General features: G+C 37.0%; 1 protein-coding gene across 5 annotated transcripts in view; it reads left to right on the forward strand.

Moving 5' to 3' along the window:
- Nucleotides 1–21,944, forward strand: part of NADK (NAD kinase) — a 49,926-nt gene that overhangs the window by 16,072 nt on the left and 11,910 nt on the right. For 2 of the 5 annotated variants that reach the window (XM_050931646.1, XM_050931644.1), the window contains 10 exons: nt 2,454–2,537; nt 7,792–7,921; nt 8,377–8,485; nt 8,742–8,827; nt 9,178–9,280; nt 10,460–10,614; nt 12,266–12,365; nt 13,257–13,414; nt 14,660–14,742; nt 18,607–18,963. In XM_050931646.1, coding sequence (XP_050787603.1) covers nt 2,454–2,537; nt 7,792–7,921; nt 8,377–8,485; nt 8,742–8,827; nt 9,178–9,280; nt 10,460–10,614; nt 12,266–12,365; nt 13,257–13,414; nt 14,660–14,742; nt 18,607–18,790 — 1,192 coding nt within the window. In that variant the 3' untranslated portion in view covers nt 18,791–18,963. Of the gene's footprint in view, nt 1–2,453; nt 2,538–2,561; nt 5,044–7,791; nt 7,922–8,376; nt 8,486–8,741; nt 8,828–9,177; nt 9,281–10,459; nt 10,615–12,265; nt 12,366–13,256; nt 13,415–14,659; nt 14,743–16,049; nt 18,564–18,606; nt 18,964–21,944 lie in introns of those variants that run through there. The other 3 variants (XM_050931648.1, XM_050931647.1, XM_050931649.1) reach the window with 3 other exon arrangements.

Here is a 21,944-nt window from a genome sequence, read left to right on the forward strand (position 1 = left end):
TCCAAGGACTGTTGAAGTTATGTTGTTAAAAAACCGATATGTGGAGCCAAAAGTTAATGAACCAAAATTGGTGTGTCGGATATTAGGCCTAATTGGTGGACAAATAATGAGGGGGTGGGCTATTCTACCCATCACTCACTTTTTGGATCCTTAAAAGTAAGGTTTTTTTGGAGGGGCTGGGTGGGTAAAGGAAGAACACTGAAGGAGAACAAACCAAAGCTACTGATCAAGCTTCACCATCATGTCTGGCACCCCCACTATCTCCTCAGTCCCTGGACCTTTTTTATTCTAATCCTGGGGGATGTCCTGACCAGATTGGGCCAGAGAAAGGGCCATTGATTAAGTTACGTTAACACCTTTGGTCCCTTTATTCCATCTAAATTAATACAACGGGGATTAAATCATTCTGGCTTGTACATTGCCCAAGAGCTGTATGTTATTGAAAATGTTATTGAAGGACCACACAGCATGTCTCAGTTTAAGACATAGGGTACTTTTTAAATATGCATACCTGTAAATATATTTAGGGGTGGGTGTTATGTATCTATACAATATGTATCAATCATTTTGCATAGCTTATTATTTCTAAAATTGGATACCATTGCCTTTTCTGTAGGATCTGTTTAATGAAGGTATAGTGTTTTAAGAAAATTAGGAAACAAGTGTGCTGTATTAGGATGAATGTGTTTGTGGTTATATGGACTGAAGTCCCTTGGGAACTGAATCAAGGCAGTCTTTACAGCTGTCTAATCATAAAAACTACCAGTTACTGCAGCGTCTCCCTGGAGCATGGCCTGAGAAAATAAAAAGATATGAAAGAATAGGTTTTGGTCTTTGGCTTTGGAGTTCTGAATGTGTATCTACAGCTGTTTTGTATGTTGATTGTTTGGAGAACACTTAATTTGTGCTAAAATACTTTGTCATTTGAAGTGCATATGTCCTAAGATCCTGTATGAAGGAAGCCTTGGTAGCTTTCCTTCTTGGTATTTTAAATATTTAACTAGGCACACTTGTTCTGCTGCAAAATGTTTAGTGAAGGCCATGAAACTATTGAACTATATAACAAAGACAGAACACAGACATTGTTTTGCTGGGCAATATTACAACTGGAATATATGCGCTGTTTTGCTTGTCTTTTAGTAAAGCCATCTTCAAAAATTTGCTGAGAGTCTCATGTTTGGCATAGTGTCTTAATGTTGTGCTGTAACTTCAGGAACTTTGCTGCACTACCTAAAAAGCTGTAATCACCTGGTCGATCCAACAGCTGAACACACTCTTCTCTAGATCAGGGGTCATTAGCCTTTCAGAAGTGATGTGCCAAGTCTTCATTTATTCACTCTAATTTAAGGTTTCACATGCCAGTAAAACATTTTGACGTTTTTAGAAGGTCTCTTTCTATAAATTTATAATATATAACTAAACTATTGTGGTATGTAAAATAAATACGGTATTTAAAATATTTAAGAAGTTTCATTTAAAATTACATTAAAATGTAGAGTCCCCCCCCGAACTGGTGGCCAGAACCCAGGCAGTTTGCGTGCCACTGAAAATCAGCTCGCGTGCCGCCTTTGGCACACGTTCCATAGGTTGCCTTCCCCTGCTCTAGATTCTTGGTTGTTGCTTAAGTATTGGTTTAGGATTCATGTTATGTGATTGGAAAAACCTGTCTACTAGTCATTTATATCCTTTATAGTAGTTTAGGAAAAAAAACAACTAAAAGTTGACTTTAAAGAATTGTTTTTTTTAATTCTGATATGGGAGTTTAGTTTTTTAACAATATATGCTTTCACTTTTCACACTGTCAAGAAGAATTTGAGGTTTATATTGTTGATTTTAGTCTTTTGTTTTTATGCTCAAGACTTGATTGTCACAGTCAAGTGAGTTTGATCTTCACCTGCTATCTCTAGTGGACTTTTGTCCCATTACAAAACAGCACATCTACTAACCTTTGCTCAGGAGAAAACCAGGACTGAAATAACAGAAATGTTGCAGGTCAGGATTGACATACACTGGCAGAACTGCGTAGGGGAAACTTCACTGTCACTCCAGCTTTATTGAGTTTGTGGTGTTTCCTGTGTAGGGAATGGAGGTGAAGCTGGAACAAGTCAAGTCTGTTTGGTACAGCACTAGGATACTAGAAGTGTAGTAGTATTTCTACATGCTAAACACAGACTAGATGAGCTTCTATTAATGCTTCAACTGCAGTAATCACTGAAGTCAACATATGGTGCTCAAATGCAGCCCTGTAGATACCAGCAACTTGCATTTTAACTTTGTGTGTGCAGTTATTTGTGCAGAATTACACTGACTTGCTGATCAGCTGCATGCTGAGACTTCAGACATGTCATTTCCCCCCACTCTTCTTTTTTACCATTAAACTACTTCAAAGACACAGGTAATGTGGATAATGAAGTAGGAATCCTGCTTTTCCTTACATGTGTTTCATTTTTCAGGAGGACACGCTCCTTGCATGGACCATGCCCAGTGACCACATTTGGACCAAAGGCATGTATGCTGCAAAACCCTAAAACTATAATGTAAGTACCTCATTTTCAAATGCACAGTATTATCATCCTACATTCAGGAGAATATCTTGATCTGTCTTTTTAATCAATATGCACTGTATTTTACCCAGTGCTTAAGCAAAGATTTTTTCAGTTACCTTAAGAAGTGCCCGTGTAGGGTCTGATGCAGCTTGAAACGAAGAAGCACAGGGGAAGTGTTTACCACACTATGATACCAATTAGCAGTTTCTGCACTTTATAATGCCTATGCAAATCTTTGTCCCCCCTCGCATCTTTAAATGGAGAAGAATGTCAGTTTACAGGTAGAGTAACACAAGAATGCCAACAGTAAATAATAAAATAAAGCATGAGAGAGAAATCTGGTAAAAACACCAACAACCTCAATTTTCAAACATCTGCTACTCAAATTCACGATATTGCGATTCTTTACAGAAAACAATTCTCTCCATTATAACTTTAAACTTCAAATCAATGGAGAAGGATTCCACTACTATCAGATAGATAGTATTGTGCTAAAAAAAGAATCCCTTCTAATGAAGCTCAATCTCCATCAGTGACAAAAGTTCTTTTTTATGTAATTTACATCAGGTACCAAGAATTACAGATTATGTGTGACTTCCCAGAATATAACTAATGTACTTAATACTGTTTGCATTCCCTGCATTATTCTAAGTGAAATGGCTCATGCCCTTTGCCAACTGGAAATAAACTTATGGGAAAATTGGCAAATGTGGGCTATAAATATACCCTATATATAAATAAGGAAAAGTTGTTACAAGTTAGTTATTCAGTTGTAATTCTGCTAGGAAGCTAAAAACCGAAGAATCCTGACAAATGTATCTTTAGAGAAGCTGTACTACAAGATTAAAGTATTTTAGAAATACATTAAGATTACTTATTTAATTAGATCAACCATCAAATGCTTAGGTGTGAAATGTAGAATAATTTTGTCAAGCCACATTTATATCCCCAATTCTGGATCTTTAACCTCCAATATAAAGCCAGTTTTCACCTGTCTAGAAAAGAGTAATATCAGTGTGGCAGTCTATGACCACAATAATGGCAGTGCAACATGCTGCATGGGTCAGACCTATGACAATTCATTAAAAAAAAATAAAAAGCGCTTCAGTCCATGAGCATGCAGTTACAGTACTGTAGTTGCATGCTCATGGATTGAAGCGCTTTGCCTATCACACCTGCTGTAGGTGAAACTAAGCTCAACCAGGCAATTTTGCTTATCCCGTGCTCTGCTGGTAAAGTTAGTGCAGAAACAAGGCATTCACAATTCTTCAGGTGGTGTCGGCCAGTGGCCATCAGTTGCGTAGCATAAAAATAATGCCTGTTGCTCTTGAGCAGACACTGAATTCATTCCTAATTTGGCAAATAAGAGTGGGATGAGAGAGAAGGTAAATAGCAATTTGTACTAACTATCTTGGTAAACATCTCTTTAAAATAAGTTGGTGGGTGCACTGTTACTCTAATTTTTAATTTAAAAATGTACAAAGTGAAGTGATCTGGATTTTTAAATATGCATTTAAAGTAGTAATTTTTCCTCAAACTGTGTTGGTGATTTTTTAAGTGAGGGTGTGGAGGAAATTGTTATGTGTAGGCAGGTCTTTAACTTCCTTATGCCTCTGTCAACAGGAGTCTGTGGCTCTGATTGTAATTTGTTTAAAATTTTGCTTACATCATGTATTTCACCACCTGATTGTGGCAAATATACTCCTCCCCATGGGCTGACCCAGAGCTGTACAATATAATGATAGCATGTCAAGATTAGTCCAGTACAGAGACTGGAGGCAGAACTAAGAGCATTCTGATTGCCAAGAAAAAGACAGCTCATGCAGTGTTCAGAATTGCTGGGGAGATAATGACATTCTCAGGTCATCCAAGTGAAAGGCTGTTTTGAAATCTAAACTGTAAATGATAGTTTCAGCCTTTAAGAATTGTATTTTTAAAATCAGATTTTTTCCAGATTGTCATTTAAAATACTTTCAGCAAGAGGAATGTAACAGAAAATCCTAGAATAGAGTGCAAAGGCAGCAGTTTGCCTAAAAACACAAAATCTGAGTCTTTTTACATTGCTAGTGTTTGACAGAATTGGAGAGTTTGTTTGTGGAAAAGCTGTTGAAATGACTGAATGGAATAAATTTTAATGAAATCAAATACTATATTTTTGTTTAAATACTATATTTTTTGGTAGCTTTTAGGCTCAGTTAAACTTTTTTGAAAGGGGTTTTTGCAAATGAACGACATTAGGATGCATCTAAACACTTTTTTGTAGCACTTTGATAAGGAATTTTTCTGTGAAGCAGCAAAAACATTTTATCAGGACTAAACTGGATATCTACTTCAGACAAAAATGATTTGTTTAAGGTAGCAGTTCAGTTAAAAATGATTAAGTCAAGGCCTTTTCTGGAGTTTTCTCTCGAGCACTTGCACAACTTTTGAAGAAAGCCATGAAAATTTTTAAGCATGTTATGAATGATCCCTCATTTAATAGAATTGCATGGAAATGGTGAGTACAGTGAAATAATAAGTTGTTTGTCTTGTTTGTTTGAATAAAGTCCATATGAATTCTGATGTGTTCTCAGATTACTAAGTAACATTGTAATGATACAATCTGCAGTTCTTACAGCTGACAGAGAACCAGCCTGATTATGTTGAAATGTCTTTATCCTGTCTCTTTGTTACAGATATGAGGATATTCTAATTTATTTTCTGAAAACATGTAGAGGAGGAACAGTACTGTTTCCTTCGTGGTCATTAATGTTGAAAATGACTTGTAAAATTTGAATCCCTTTTCCCTTTGCAATTGTTTTTGCAGCAATTAAAAATTAATCTCAAATGTGCTGCTTGTGACTTTTCTTCATTGTTCAGTTCCTTACTCTTTCAGGATTTATTTTTAAAAACAGTTGTTAGTAGTTGGATGGTGAAATTGGAGGAGATTTGAAAGTGTGTAGTTACCTTAGTTTGCGATGACCTTTGAAATAAAATACTTTGTCTTCAAAACTAAAACATCTAATAGGATTAAATATAGTGGAGAAAAGGATGGAGGAAACTGAAGGTCTTGTAGATGGTATGGGGTAGATGAGTTCTGATCCCTGTTCTCACGTTTACATTCTGTTACATCTATATAAATAAAAAAAAATACAGCACTATTTATGTCAGTGACTATGTACTTGGTGATTCGGTATCTCACTACAGTCTGTAGTTAATGCTATATATGTACATACAATATACGTATAAGCAGTTCTGGATATAAGAGCTGATCTTTTCAGCTTTTATCTTGTAATTCAGGATAGCTTAATGAAACTTTGATACTATGTATGTTGGAGATGCCAGGAGGTATAAAACAGCTGTTTGTTTTAACCCTCTATCTTCCAAAAGATGGCTTTTCCAAATCTGTTTGCAAATTTGGCTTGTTCAGCATTTGCATTAATCCACTTTTCTGCCTAGATTACATCTACAGCATGTGGAAAAAGATGAGATGCTTATAAACTGCTAAGCACAAGTGTGAAATTATTTACTTAGCTTTAGACATTCATGCTAAAGAAATAGTACAGAATATAGATGTGTTCCCTAAATCAGCTAAATGTATTATGGATCCACAGTTGTTGCCTCATATTTAGGGTTGCAACTGAGGTTCCATTACAGATTTTTCCCTCCCAAAAAATCCACAAAAAGTTATATTGGTGTAATTGTTAGATTAGATCTGAGGCTAAGGTTATTTTTGTAAAATTAGAAGTGAGTTTGACAAACTGAAAAATGAATTGGACAGTAAAATTTTTTTAAAGGAAAATATGCACTCTCATCCAGCAAGAACCTTAGTGAAATTTTTATGTAGGAACAGAATAACTTGAACAGCTGTTTAGCTAAGGTAATTAGTTATGCTTTCTGAATAGCATTATTATAATATCTCTGAAGAGGAAATATAAAATGTTTACACAGGGAACTTCCCAGACTAGAGCTGAAATATTTAAAACTTCCCTTTACAACTCTTGACAAGTTTTGATTTTAATTATTTTAGATTGAAAGTCTCATTGATTAAAATGCTTTCCCTCTTTTTATTCTACTGCCATTTTGGATGAATTTCATGGCTATGTGCAAGTCTGAAGAAAAACTGTAGGACTGATAATCTGTCAGATTTAAAATTGAGCTATAAATGGTTTTGGCTGAAGCTTGATATGTAAATTGGAGTGGCTGTATCAAAATACTAAGGGAAACAGACCTTTAAAGAACAGTAAACACAGTTTTGTCTCATATAATTATTTTAGATTGATATAGATCCATGCTGAATATTATAGTGTTGGATGAAAAGCATAGGTAGTCTTCCATGTTACTGCTCTCTCAGGTTTACAATTGAATGCTTCACCACTCTGATAGTCCAAGTGAAGTGGCCCCTAATGCAAGAGACATGGGAGCACAGTTGCTGGAATTCTGTTTGTGTATGTCTACACAGCAACTACACACCTGTGGGTGGCCCGTGCCAACTGACTTGGACTCATGGGGCTTGGGCTACAGGGCTGTTTCATGGCTGTGTAGACTTCTGGGCTCAGGCTGCAGCCTTGGCTCTGGGACTTGCAAGGCCAAGCCCAGAAGTCTACACAGCCATGAAAAAGCCCCACGACCTAAGTCATCTGGCATGGGCTAGCCATGGGTACCTAGTTGCTGTGTAGACACCACCCTTAGTGGAGTGGTTTGTAGTTCAAGAAAGGGTTTTAGTAGCTATCATGCTCCCAGCAGAAACAAAGGACCCATGCTCTCAAACGTCTCTAGCATGTTTGTATTTGCAGGAGTGGGCACCTAAATATTACTTGAGTCTGTCAACTCAGTGGGGAAATAAGAATTACTATACTGGGGCAGAAAAATGGTCCATCTAGTCAAAACCGTATACACTATAAAGCAGTGCTGTTTGGCTCCAAGAAAACTGCTTTAATTATAAATCACTGTATAATTGTTTAGTTGCATCTTTCCGGACCTCTCATGATTAAAACTTAGAACATTTTCTTGATAAAGACTGAACAGAATGTTCTCAATGAAAAGCGCAATCACATATTTGTTGAAAGCTGGTGTGGTGTTGCATTGTAGCCCATCTGATCTCTTTACTAGATTAAATTTAGCTATCGTATTAAGGTTTTTCATGATTTATTTACCTCTTTTAGTCCAGCATACTTTGACTAAAGGGGACTGTTAACTTGATGGTCATGAAATTACAATCTATTTTCCCACATGCAGTAATTATACTGTTGATTTCCTTCCACAGGCATATTCAGGACCCAGCAAGTCAGCGGTTGACATGGAACAAACCTCCAAAGAGTGTCCTTGTTATCAAAAAGATTCACGATGCTAGTCTGCTCCAGCCTTTTAAAGAACTCTGTGTATATCTTACTGAGGTAATTCAAATAAATAATGAATAAGTCAGTACATATAGAGAACATCAGAAATAATAAATTGTTAAACTTTAAAACGAGTGACTCTCTTGCTGTAAGAGCTCAGCTTAATTTAGCTTAAAGGAATCTGCTTCTTTAACATAGATGAATAGGGTAAAATATTCATTTTGTTATGCCTTGAGAAGAATATTAGCAAGCATTACCATATCACAGGCATGCAATGAAAATTCCAAAGTTTAGTGTCATTAATTCAATCATTATGTGGCCTTCATATGACAATAACTGTAATGCTTAAATGCTACAGGATTGTAACAATACATACAGAAGTAGGCAATCAGTCTTGTAATATTTTACATCATTATATGTTTTAAACTAATAGAATATTGCTGAGGGTCAGGTGCTTGTCATTTCATTAATAGATTTTTTTTTTTTTTAGTAAATAATTATGCTTCTTTTAGGAGAACAACATGATAGTTTATGTAGAAAAAAAAGTGCTAGAAGACCCAGCCATAGTTAATGATGATAATTTTGGACCAGTGAAGAAGAAATTTTGCACTTTCAGAGAAGGTACAGTAATGATTTCTTAAAATCGAGGTTTACTGCCTTTTCATCCTGTTTCCTTAGTGATCCATTCAAATGAATCAGAATTGTCTGATGGAAACCTATTCTTGATAAACCTATGTAGCTGTTGTTTTGATAGCCTGCTGTCATTTATTTACACTTGTAAATTAACATCAGTGTGCTGCACCAAATTTACATCCATAAATTTAAACCTTTGATACATTATGTAAATTAAACCTTTATTGTCAATGTTATCCTCTAGATTATGATGATATCTCCAATCAGATAGACTTTATCATATGCCTGGGAGGAGATGGTACCTTGCTTTATGCTTCATCACTTTTTCAGGTGAGTCCTATAGGGAATAGTTATTAGAGGTCCTTTCCCTGAACAAGTCCTCTATTTGTTAAGAGACCATTTTGATGTTTTTTGCCATGTTGTGTTTATTTTATTCTGTTCCTGCCAAGTCTTCCCTTCTCATCCAAAAAGCATGAGAGCTACTTAGGTGAATTATACCTTTGTTTTTACTATTATGCACAACTGAAGTAAAATCCGTAATTAAGATATTTGCAGACAGATTGGGCTACCTCTTGCACACCAGATACGGTAACTCTTACACATTAAAAAGCATGGAAATAACATAAATGTTTGATTTGTGCGACATTTAACAGGTTCCCAATTCTTCTTTCTATTGACAGGGTAGTGTACCTCCAGTTATGGCTTTTCATCTGGGATCTCTTGGATTTCTCACCCCCTTTAACTTTGAGAACTTTCAGTCCCAAGTTACTCAAGTTATAGAAGGTAAGTCTTCTAATGTCTTTGCTGCTTTTTAGGGAGTTATCCTTTATTTATCTTGTTAGAATTTTTCTTTAAACTAGGACTTAGCTGAACTATCAAAAATAAATACATAGATATTTTATTAACTTTCAATATTGTTTTCCTCACTGATTTGTAAAGTTGGAATGGTCCAGAAATCACTTCTTTCTTGGTTGTGGTGTGTAAGGAAAGAATATATAACTAATGTTTTGCACAATTTATGAGTATAAAATGCAAAAACCTAGATCTAATGGCATGGACATACGCTACTAGATGACCCAACCGTCTGTAACTTCTCTGTTTTTGTAAACAGCGCCATGTTAAAATGGTAAGAAATCAAGCATCCAAAAGTCAGAAAACTCAAAAAATTAAAGTTTCTTCTTTAATGTTATTTTGTGAATCTAATATAGCCCATTGATATGTTAAATAGTAACCCATTTAAGTTTACATTGAGTACGGAAAAATGGAATAGAAAGTTATGTTCCGTGTGACTGAGTTAGCACTGAAGGAAAAATCTTAACTTTTGAAGTTTGACTCTTAAGTGCTTGATTTCTCAACCTGAAAGTTGCATTTACAGTAGTTCTTGGTATTTATTAAAGTGTGCTTGAAATAAAAGAAAAGAAAAAAACTGATGCCACTGGTCACTGGGAAATAAAGCTGCTCAGCTTGCACCCCAAAATTAAGACATCCAAAAATATTAACAGAATTCTCATGTTGCTAAATTGTCTTTCACAGTTCATACCTCCTATAAAAATGAACTGATTTGTTTTCATGCTTGTCTTACTTGCATCTCCCTGAGCATTATCACCGAGCCAAATACAAAGTTTCTGTCTTCAGCTGGTTTAGGTTATGTACATGTAAATTCTCAGATTTCTTATTAGAACATATGGGGGAAAGTGAGTTTTTATGTTTATATTACTCAAATTTGACTCAAGTTTTGCTCATTCCTACAAAAAAAAATTCTATTTTTAATTAAGACAAAGGATGGAAAATTCTCCTGCAAAAGAAATTTGAGAACATTATTAGCAACTGAAAAATGAGGAAAAACATTTCACAGTGACTGCTACCAGTTTACTGTGAAAATGGTGCAGTTCCTGATGATGTAGTAGGTGCCACTGTAGTGCGTGTGCGTGTGTTTTTTCTTCACTTATTTTTTTCCTACAGGCAATGCAGCGCTTGTTCTCCGGAGCAGACTGAAAGTGAAAGTAGTAAAGGAACACAGAGAGAAGAAGACATTGATACAAAATGGTATTGAAGAAAATGGAGTGATCTCTACAAGTCTAGAGATGGAAATGGGCAAGCAAATCATGCAATATCAGGTCTGAATAGCATAAAACGGGAAATAAGAAAAAGAACTAAGAAATAATTCACTCTTCACTTGAGATAATCACCAGTTCTCTTTTGTGTACTGTATCTACACCCAATTAAATTAACCCAGTATTATGACACCTACAATATCTGATTCCACATAATTTCCAGAATAATTACTAAAGATAATGAAAAAAGGGTGGGTGTAATGTGCAGAAGCAACCTCATTGTGTTTAATTTCTGTAGTATTCTGTATCTGCACCAGAAGTTTCCTTACCTTTTGAAAACCAAGAAATTACTTACAGTAATCTTTACCACTGAATCTCCCACTGATTCATATAAGCAAAGGGAAAATCCATCAAAACTAATGGAAACTGGCTTTTGGAAAGTAATTTTTGATCCATTGCACCAAATAATCATTACAGCTGGTGATCCCTAAAACAAAAGTATGTGACTCCAAGACTAAGCTAGACTGACATTGTAATGGGGGCGGGGGTGTTAACCTTTCAAAGATCTGGGAGACATACTTAACTGCTCACGTGTCAAATATTATGAAAGGAGAGGAAAAAAAAACTCACTGGCTTTGGTTCTTAAACCCAATCCCACTGCTGCCACCATGTCAAGGTTTTTTCCCCACTTTGAACTTTAGCGTCCAAAAAGTGGGGAACCTGCATGATCACTTTTAAGCTTAATTACTAGCTTAAATTTAGTATGCTGCTACCAGCCAAAATATAGTGTTTGGCACACTTCCTGTTCCCCCAAAAACCTTCCCTGGGGAACCCAAGACCCAAACCCCTTGGGTCTTAAAATAAGGAGAAATAAACCATTCTCCCTTCTCCCCCCGCCCCCCCCCCGACTTTCCCCTCCCTGGGTTGCCTTGGGAAGCTATACAGATCCAAACTCCTTGGAACTTAAAACAAAGAGTAATTAACCATTCCCTTCCTTCCTCCTCCCCCCCCAAATCCCTGGTGAGTTTAGACTCAATCTCTTGGATTCCAAAACAAGGAAAAATCAATCAGGTTCTTAAAAAGAAAGCTTTTAATTAAAGAAAGAAAAAGTAATAATTATCTCTGTAAAATCAGGATGGTAAATACTTACAGGGTATTCAGATTCATATAGACTAGAGGGACTTCCCCCATCCCCCAGCCTGAGATTCAATGTTACAGCAAACAGAGGTAAAAATCCTTCCAGAAAAATACACATTTACAAGTTAAGAAAACAAACATAAGACTAATCCGCCTTTCCTGGCTAGTACTTACTATTTTGAAACATGAGAGACTGATTCAGAAAGATTGGAGAAAACCTGGGTGTGCGTCTGGTCCCTCTTAGCCCCAAGAGTGAACAACGAACAAAAAAAACCAAACAGCACAAACAAAGACTTCCCTCCACCAAGATTTGAAAGTATCTTGTCCCCCCATTGGTCCTCTGCTCAGGTGTCAGCCAGGTTCACTGAGCTTCTTAACCCTTTACAGGTAAAAGAGACATTAACCCTTAACCATCTGTTTATGACACTCCAAGACTAAGCTAGACTGACATTGTAATGGGGTGGATGGGGGCGGGGGTGTTAACCTTTCAAAGATCTGGGAGACATACTTAACTGCTCACTTGTCAAATATTATGCTAGCAGGGAAATAACTAACTAGTGGTATTGTACATTGTCAGGTCCTAAATGAAGTTGTTGTGGATCGAGGTCCTTCCTCCTACCTTTCCAATGTGGATGTTTTTCTAGATGGACACCTCATAACCACAGTGCAAGGTGACGGTAAGTCCATTTCGTAATCAGAAAGCTTACAGCCTGTCGCTGTCTTAACAGTATGAGGTAATCAGCTCTTATTTAGGTTGCTCCTACTTTTTTTTAAGAGGGTGCATTGTTTTATGAGGTAGAAATCAAGGCCTTGGCTTCTGCTCCTGGGTTGTTGAAAACTAGGTGTGCAGAGGAGTGTTGAGTTTCATTTAGATAATTGTTGCAGTCCACAGAGCAGCACTGAAAGCAGAAAAGAGGCTTACAGATTGTATCTTATTATGTGGAGGCCTAGTGTCAAGTCATCACTTGTTTGTGTAGGGGAATTAGGGACAAAAGGCAGGGGTGGGAGGGGGAGAAGTTTGGGGAAGATCCTGGAGTTGAATGTCTGAGTTTGCTGAAATCTTAAGATCTTTTAATGACGTCACCACTTATTTAATGTTAGCACTTCACCTGCAAAGCTCTTCAGAAACATTAATTCTCCTGTCTAAGAAAAGTAAATATCTGCATTATACAAAGGGGCAAGCTGAGGCACAGTAGTTTTACAAGACTTGCCCAAGGCTGTAGAGGTGTAGTCTGTGTCAATGCTAGGATTGGGAAAGATGTTTCTGGCTCCCGGTCATGTGTTTATTACCACACCTGTCATATGAAATGTGAGTTTGTGGTTTAGACATTTCTGTTTCACCAATTTAACTTTTTATAAGCCATCTGTTAGAGCGTTTAGCTAAAAATTCAAGCCTCTACTACGCCTGTGTTGAGTGGAGGAGAAATCCAGCCAATGACTAAAGTCAGAAAGAGCTTTTTAAGTATTTTCAAATGAAGGAAGTGCAACAGTCCTGTTTTTTAGCCTCCTTCTAAATAACAACTTTGAGCCATGCAGCCACATGTATAAAACTCTTGTTCCCTTCACAGGCGTGATCGTTTCCACACCAACTGGTAGCACGGCTTACGCGGCTGCAGCGGGAGCATCTATGATTCATCCAAATGTTCCTGCAATAATGATAACCCCAATCTGCCCTCACTCACTGTCCTTCAGACCCATTGTTGTTCCTGCAGGAGTTGAGCTCAAGGTTAACTTGTGTTCTTTCGTTTTTAAAGATAGAAACTTAATGGAGATAACTATTGAATGTGTTCATGATTATCCACCATACCAAAGCATGACTGAATACTATAGAACTTTGTCAAGTTCTCTTAAAGCAACATGTACTTGTTTCGAAAAAGAAACTTCTAGACCATGAGTCTCCGCTGACTTGCACCCTATATAGTCATCTGTACCTATGCAAAGTGGGTGTAAATACACTATCATTCTAATTAGTAATAGTGTGTTATATCCGTTTTTCATAGCTGTAGATGACTACACAAGGTAAAAGGCAGTGAAGGATCAGACCTTGGTGTCAAAAGTATCACAGCTTTCATGGGTGTGTAGTGAAAGTGGTATTAGCACATCCGTTATAAACTCTGTCTTTTTCTACTGTGGTTAAATATAGTTCTGCAGAAAAATTTGGCAGGCAAGGTCTTAGTACAGAGTGGATTTTGTTTTCACAAATACATTTTTGAGTTCAAAAAATGCCAGGTGTTTTGTGTTTGTTAATTTATATAACTGAAACCGTTATATAGTAATCTATAATATGGAAGTCTTGGGCTATTTCTTAGCGGGGTGTGGGGCAGAAAATGTGGCCAGGAGAGTGAGCATGCTGGGTGGAGTTTAAAGAAATGCTAAGTTTTTACTTCATGGATTTGTTGCTTATTAAAGGTATCTCTATAAACCCACAATTATCTACACAGTAGATAATAATGCTGTTATGGTGGTAGTTGGTCACTTTGTGGCATCTCTTATTTAAAAGAAAAACTGTCTTAAATTTGCAAGCCTTAGATTCACCCTGCATCAAAATTCAAATTTATTATTCTAGAATGCAGATTAGACTCTGTTCTGCAGATAATTTCATAATTTCATCTCATTGAATTGGGTCATGTATTGACTTTTATATCAAGCTCAGGTCTATTGTAACTGGAATGCCTTTGGTAAATCAGCTTATTGCCATCATTAGGAAAAGGCTCCAGTGTACATATAACAAGAGGACGTATATGCTGCATATGAAGTAAATTGTATATAAAATATTAAACCTTTATCCATAATATGCCAAATCTTTTAGTAAAAAATGGCAGGAGAGGAAGCTAAATTTCAGTACAACAATTAGATCACTGAAGAGTAATAACAAAAAGTGTAATATTCAGGGGAGTGCTTCCTCTTTGCCCTTTAGCTACAAAAGCTCTTATTATTTCATTCTTGAGTCTTCTGCTTTTCTCTTCCTCAGATCATGCTGTCCCCTGATGCCAGGAACACTGCATGGGTTTCATTTGATGGGAGGAAGAGACAGGAAGTCTGCCATGGAGACAGGTGAAGATTTTTCTTTGACGTTATGGCCTTCCTTCATAATATTAACACAAGTATCTGTGGCCACACTTTCAAACTTGGGTTAGGGATAGTAGGGAAATGATTGGGGGCTTTATGATAGGCCATCATGACCCTTACGTTTCAAGCTGAATTAAAAATGCTATATTATTTCAGGCATTTTCTCACTTGATATAAAAAATATTCAATCACATTTTAAAAGCAAATGAAGTGTCAGGAAAAATCATACAAACATTACTTAATGTATATCCTTAAAGAATTCTGTGGACTTCAACTTATGGTCCTGATCATGAGATCTGTTGAGCCCAGTGAAGTGAATGTGAGTTTCATGGACTCTGCCTCTCAGGATAAGACCATGTTTGTGTCCTGTGCCATTGGTGAAGCTGATAAAACATCATAAAGAGCAGATGCATCCCTTTGTTATCCCTCAAATAAACTTATGCAACAGCATATGCATTGATGGGCCCTTGCTACATTCAATGACAGGATTCTGCAGCTCATGAAACACAGTGCTGTGGCTCAAAGGACTTAACCTCTTGATAGATACAATGAAATGTGAGAACCCAGAGAGGATATGCTAAGAAAACCCCCCAAATTGTCTTCTGCTCAGTGTGGTGTTTTCCGTGGTAGACCAGTCATGCTGTGTGATGCACTGTCTTTGTTTCATATTTGTGGGCAGGCAGGGAATTGGAAAATTGCCAGGAACTTGCACTTGGAGTCTTCTGTGTTGCCCTTATCACTTGAAAAATGGAGGGGATGGACAGATTAGGTGAACAGCAAGACTCGGAGATCCCAATCTTAGATTTGGTGATTGGTCCTTTAGTAGAAAAGTTAGACTCTTTAGTATTTGCTGCCCTTATTTCTGAAATTTGAGGATCATGGTGACAGTTTAATATTTTAAGGTGTTAAATTTTGAGTTGGTCTGAAAGTGAGGTGCTTAAATCTTAGCAAGGGGTAAGATGAGAGAGGATCATGGGCAAGGCAGGTTGGCCTAGAACCCTCTGCTCCCAAGCGCTTTGATCTGCAGTAACTCTCAACATTTGTAAAGCACTCTGCTGATTGTTTTATTTTAGGCACTGGGCCCCATCTTTGCCATCCCCAGACTTTGGAAACTGACCATTCTCCAAAGGATTGAATGCTTAGTGATGTAGCCAGTGTCCCAAGGGTGTATGTAAAAAACAAGATAGATAAATCTGGGAATCCAGGACTGTTTGATTCTGTAACCACAAATGTACAGTTTTACTACTATTTATCCTCCCTCTTTACTAACTGAGGGTATTCCTGTATTGCAGTATTAGCATCACTACCTCTTGCTATCCCCTCCCTTCGATCTGTTTCCGAGATCCTGTGAGCGACTGGTTTGAAAGCCTGGCTGAGTGTTTACACTGGAATGTTCGGAAGAAACAAAATCACTTTGCTGTTGAAGAAGAATTTTGAATGTCAACACCTAGTGAGACTCATGGGAACTTAAAATGGCAGTATCCCTCGTATAAAAATGTTTGTTCAGCCTAGGGGGAATAGACCAATACATATATTTTTAAATAGTGATGTAGTTCCGTATCAGTCTGCTCTGCTGATGACCAGAAATTATCATGTTGCTTCCTGTCTCCTGAGGATAGGAGTGAAAGAATTTATAATCTGATTTTTTAAAATTTATAATGGGTTGGTATTTTTAATCAATATCAACACACAGGTCTACAGACCACCTCAAACACAATTGTAACAAGTAATTTGCAGACTAGCATTATAGGTTGTACCCAGATACATAATAGAAAAATAGCATTAAAATATTCGTTAATTTGGTAGATTTGTAATTCCGGGATTAAGATTTCTCATCTAAAACTCAAAGGATTTTTTCTTTTTACAGTGCTGTTTATTAACTTAAATGAATGCATGGTAGTCAAAATGTCTTCCCATCAGGTGAACTACTTAAATATTTTGCCTTTCCATAAAAATATAGCAAGAATTAGGGGAAAGAACCCTATATAGATACTCTTCAGATACAACTTACTATAAAAAATAAACACAGTTTTGTAAGTATTGAGAACCCTTTTTCTTTCTGCCCATTTGAACTAACATCATTTAGGGTCCCCATAGGCAGCATTGACAACTGCCTGGGTGGACAAATTGGTAAAGTGGCATTTTTTTTGTTGATGAGCTAATTATGCCCGAGCAGTTTCCTGCTTTCTGAGCATGTTTGTGACCCTTAGAAAAGATTTGGGTTTTTTCTCTTCTCTTTTTAACCCTTTGGGATAAGCAGCAGCATTTGAGGTTGTAAACTACAGATTTTTCATCAAGTGCTCATTGTTGACCCAAGAAGCAGAGTCTCTTCTAGGATAGCTGTATTGTTGTTCTTTTGAACCACTAATGATGTTAACTAGTCTCACATTCTAAATTAGGATCTGAATGCTCTTCATGCCCATTGAAGAGAAGTGTGCTCCTTGCAGGATTGGGCTTTGAGTAAGGAGAAAAGGGATACTGCATTGATAGGCTAATCAGAACCAGGACGCATTCCCAGCATAGTAGCGATGGTGCCTTCAGCACACTTCAAGATATTTTAAGTCTTGTATGTACTTTTTTAAGAGTCTTTCAAATGTTTCTAACCTGTTTATGTACATATTTTATTGTACATGCTTTTATGAAAACAAGTAGTTTGAAAAAAAGGTTTGTACTGCAATCACTTTTACTAAAAAAATCAAACTCAGTTACAATGTTTACATTTATGTTCTCTGTGGTGCAGTCTCTCATAACCATATTGTTCAAATCCTAGCATCTTCACATATCTCTGCATAGACCATTAAAAGGGATGGATGTTCTCTGCTAATCTTGAAGTCTACAGCAGATTATTGCAGAGGAATCTGTTTCTTACTGATTAAGTGTGGGATTTCAAAGAAGCTCTATTGAACTTTCATGGTTGTCTTGCTCTTGTTAGTGTTTGTGCAGTCAGGGGTAACAATGGGAGATGTATTAATTCCCATGCTCTACCTACCCTGCAGTCCTCTGATTCATGGGCTAATGTGTCTTTTTTTGTGCATGTTGCCCTTGTCTGTTTAATTTTGTCAAATCAAGGTGAGAGCACTCTGCATAAAGCAGCAGATGTAAACTCTCTGGTAATGGTGTAAATCATGCTAAAATTGTGTTAATATAAATACATGTTCAGTTTGTAAATGTTTTGTTAGCTAGAATATTGGTTGAATTCTGTCTGGACCAGCAAAATTTGTGACACCTTTGAGTATGTTCAGACAGCTTTAGATATTTGTTTTTCACTTGAATTTACAATATAATGGTTATATCACTGTTTAAAGTTGCTTACGGGTTTTTTAGCTGACAAAGTATTCAATTTTCGAACAGCTGTTTACTTTCTGAGCTATAGAAACATATTTTGTTTCGGAAAAAGATAAATTTCCCTATTTAAAAATGCAATAATTGAGAAAAGGAACAGAGTAGAGCCTTTAATTTTAACATTTAGTATATAAATATACTAAAATGAATGAGAATGAACAGAAGGCTTTGCTGGATAGGAAGTGAAAAAATAAACCAATTGAGAAAATGGTAAGGCAAAATAAGTAAAAATGAGCCTTGTATAGAACAGCAGTTTTTTTTTTTAAAAAAAAGCTAAAACCGAGTATTTTAGCATCTTTTTTATTTGTGCTTTTTTATAATAGTAAATATCATTCATTATATGGAGCAAATTGTGGAACTTAAATTTTCAGTGTACATTTCATAAAATGTAATCTCTAAAACCCTATGTAACTACTTCCTCTAAATTTTACTTATGTTTCTTATTAAAATTAATCTAACATACACAGGCAGTTGCATTGTTTGTTTCTGAGTGAAGTTTCTTCATAGTTTTGCCAGTGAAAGCCACCTTGATGACAAAAATCTGTGGACTGCTACACAGCTGAATAGAGAGAGCTACAATCATGACTACAGAGAAGAAAGTAAGATTTATGCTTCAGTTTTCACTTTGGACAAGATACTTAATCCTGTTTTCTTACCAGCTTTGCTTGAACAAAAAAAACCTAAACAGTGAGTTGTGTTTTAATAATTTAAGAATGTATCTAATTGTAATGCCCCACCCCACCCCTACTCCAAGACCCTTCTCTCCTAATTGGCCATTACAAGCAGGTTACTAAGACGTGGTCTATACTGAAATGTTTTTAGTAACATAGCTATGTCAGCAAAAAGAATGAGGATTACTTGTGGCACCTTTAGAGACTAACAAATTTATTTGGGCATAAGCTTTCATGGGCTAAAACCCACTTCATCGGATGCGTTCAGTGGAAAATACAGTAGGAAGATATAATATACACACACACAGAGAACATGAAAAAGTGAGGGTTGCCATACCAACTCTATTGATTCTAATCAATTAAGATGGGCTGTTATCAGCAGGAAGAAAAAATAATAGCCTGCCTTAATTGATTAGTCTCGTTTTTGCTGATCTAGACTAACACGGCTACCACTCTGATAGCTGTGTCAGTTAGAGGCATGATTCTTCCACCACCCCTTACTGATACAGCTATTCTGACAAAAGCCCTAGTGTAGAAACAGTTATACTGGCAAACTCCTTTTGTCAGTATAGCTTACTCTGTTCGTGGAAATGATTTAAGCTGTACCAGCAAAAGACCTCTTTTACTGAGACAAGCTGCATCTCTACTAGTGTGCGGGTTGCGGGTGTGACTATACCGGCAAACCCTTTCATATGTAGACAGGGCCTAAGATTTGTAACTTAGTCCTTTGAAAGGAAAAATGAGTTGGTGATCTCCAAAACTTAAAAAAAAAAAAAAAAAAAAAAAAAGGAAAATGTAAGTTATTGAGGAACTAAAACTGATGTAACATAGTATAATCCAGTGTATACTGACATCTTAAAAATCCTAATGTTTCATGTTAATGCTTTGGAAACTTGTTACATATTGCTGAAACATCAAATATTTTTCAAACCTTTCAATAAACTTTTTTAAAAAGTTGGCTTTATGCATCAGCATTTGACCTGTCTCTAGATCATAGAAATAGATGCGCGGTAATTTCTCAGAAGTACAGTGTGTTTTAGAGTACATATTGAACACTAGTTTCTATAGTGTCACGGGTATATGGAGGTGGAACTGAGCATGTGTGCACTCATGAGAAAAGACTTCCAATCTTTAAGGAAAGGTACAAAATAAGCTTCTGGCATTTGCTGTATTGTATAGGCTAAAACAAAAGCATTGTGTTCACATAGCTGCACTGAATTTCTTAAGGATCCAAGGGAAGAAAAATTACAAGAGATGGGGATAAAGAACTAGTGAAATTAAGGACAACCTCTGAGACACTGGGAAGAATACTAAACATAATCCTTTCATGCAAAATTTGACCCCCAAAGAAGTTTATGAATGAACATTCGGCTCTGATGCCATACAGCTCATCCTGACATGTACCCAGTGATAAATACTTAAGGAATCTTTAATTAGCTTGGGAATCTAAGGCATCTTTACACGATTTCTCGACTAGCCTAGCCTAGCCTGTAACCTGTCTTACAAAGCAACAGCTGGTACATATTCTCAAGCCACATGAAGGGGATTGACAAGCAGTGAAGGAAATTCAGTGTTTGCTGCACCTGGTTAATGTAGCTGGTTTTGAATGATGTATCCACATTAGAGCTGACATGCCTGAGATTATGTGCCAGGAGGGCTTTCCCTTCCTCAGTGCAGAGACATGTCTCAGCAGTTGAGAAACATTGCTATTTGTAACCAAAGCACCACCCAAAACCACACCAGACCTTCACATGACCGTGATTCCTTTTCTTGCTTCTACTATGTGAGAATAGCATTGCCCCATCAGGGGACTCATTTGGCTGAACTCACCTTGCTGACAGCATGACTCCCACAATTGTTTACATATGGGTCACAAGTTCTCTCTCTCTCTCCTGTCAAAGTGAGTGTTCCAAATAACATTTCCAGTTTTAAATTACTGGGTTTTAAGTGGCCAAAAAAGCCCCTTAGATTTACCCCCTGTCAAAAACAAATACATCCTGTAATTTTTCTTGCAGGTTGAGGAGGAAGAAGCACAAAAGGGGACCACTTATATTCATAAAAAACTCCTTTACAGGAGTGCCTGTAATCTCCAGAAACCTAGCATTTCCAGTTTGTATTTAAAGTAACAATAAAATCAGGGCCATTTGGCTACCTGGACCACTCCCATTTAAACCAGTGGGAACTGCATGTGTATATCTGAGGGGAGAATTTGGTTCACTGATCGGGGCCTGGCCTCTCTCCCTTACCCTCCCCATCATGTCATCCAGTTCATCTAAAAGAAATAGGGCCAAACTCTGCTTTTGTGCAGCCCCAATGTTAATGGGTATTAAAGGGTGCAAATTAGGAGAATTTGGCCTGAAGAAGACAGTAGGGAACTATCTTTCTGATGTTGTCCTGCCCTTGTGTAACATTTTTTTCAAAGATCAATGTGTCCTAAAAAGGTGGGAGGAGGGAATATATAGTGCAATTGCAATAGCATTCTTGAGTTGGATTGTCTCACAATAAACACCACTGTTAAAATGCTTTGACAGGCATTTATATCCACAATAACAATTCATGCCTTACTGTTATATTCAAGCACTTGCAAAGTTGGAAGGCCTAAAATGTTGTCTCTTCTTCCGTATTTGTTTTCCAAATTCATGTGCTTCTCAAGGATTTAGATTTAGATTCCCCCCCAAGCCAAATCAGTGTCTGATGCCAGCAGGTATAATCCATTGCAAATTCAAACATCTCAAAGGGGGCTGGTAGTCGGTAAGGAGAGAAGATGGTAGTAAAAATAAAATGGATGGCCTTGCACTTGAAGCAGTGGTCCTTGCTCAAGTAGAGCTCACATTGACCTCGATAGGAGATCTGCCTGAGCAAGGACTGTTGTGCCAAGTCCCTTTGGGTCTTTTTCTGAAGAAAAATTAGAGTCTAAAACCAGGGAAATGGAAATAAATACTGCCAAGAACTTTGAAAGATGGGCTGGGGAAGTCAGCATGTTGAGCAATTGCTCTAGATATCTGTGGTTAGAAACAGTTCTGAGGAAAGAGCCATGGGTCAGATGATCATACCAAAAAAAAAAAAAAAACCCCAAAAAACCTATCTTCCTTCTATTGTGTGCACTTACAATTTTCATGGGTGTGAACTATTAGCCTCTTCGAATCCAATTAAGGGAAACTTTGAGTGCTGATG

This window comes from Gopherus flavomarginatus, chromosome 21, assembly GCF_025201925.1.
Source record: "Gopherus flavomarginatus isolate rGopFla2 chromosome 21, rGopFla2.mat.asm, whole genome shotgun sequence".
NCBI classification, from domain to species: Eukaryota; Metazoa; Chordata; order Testudines; family Testudinidae; genus Gopherus; species Gopherus flavomarginatus.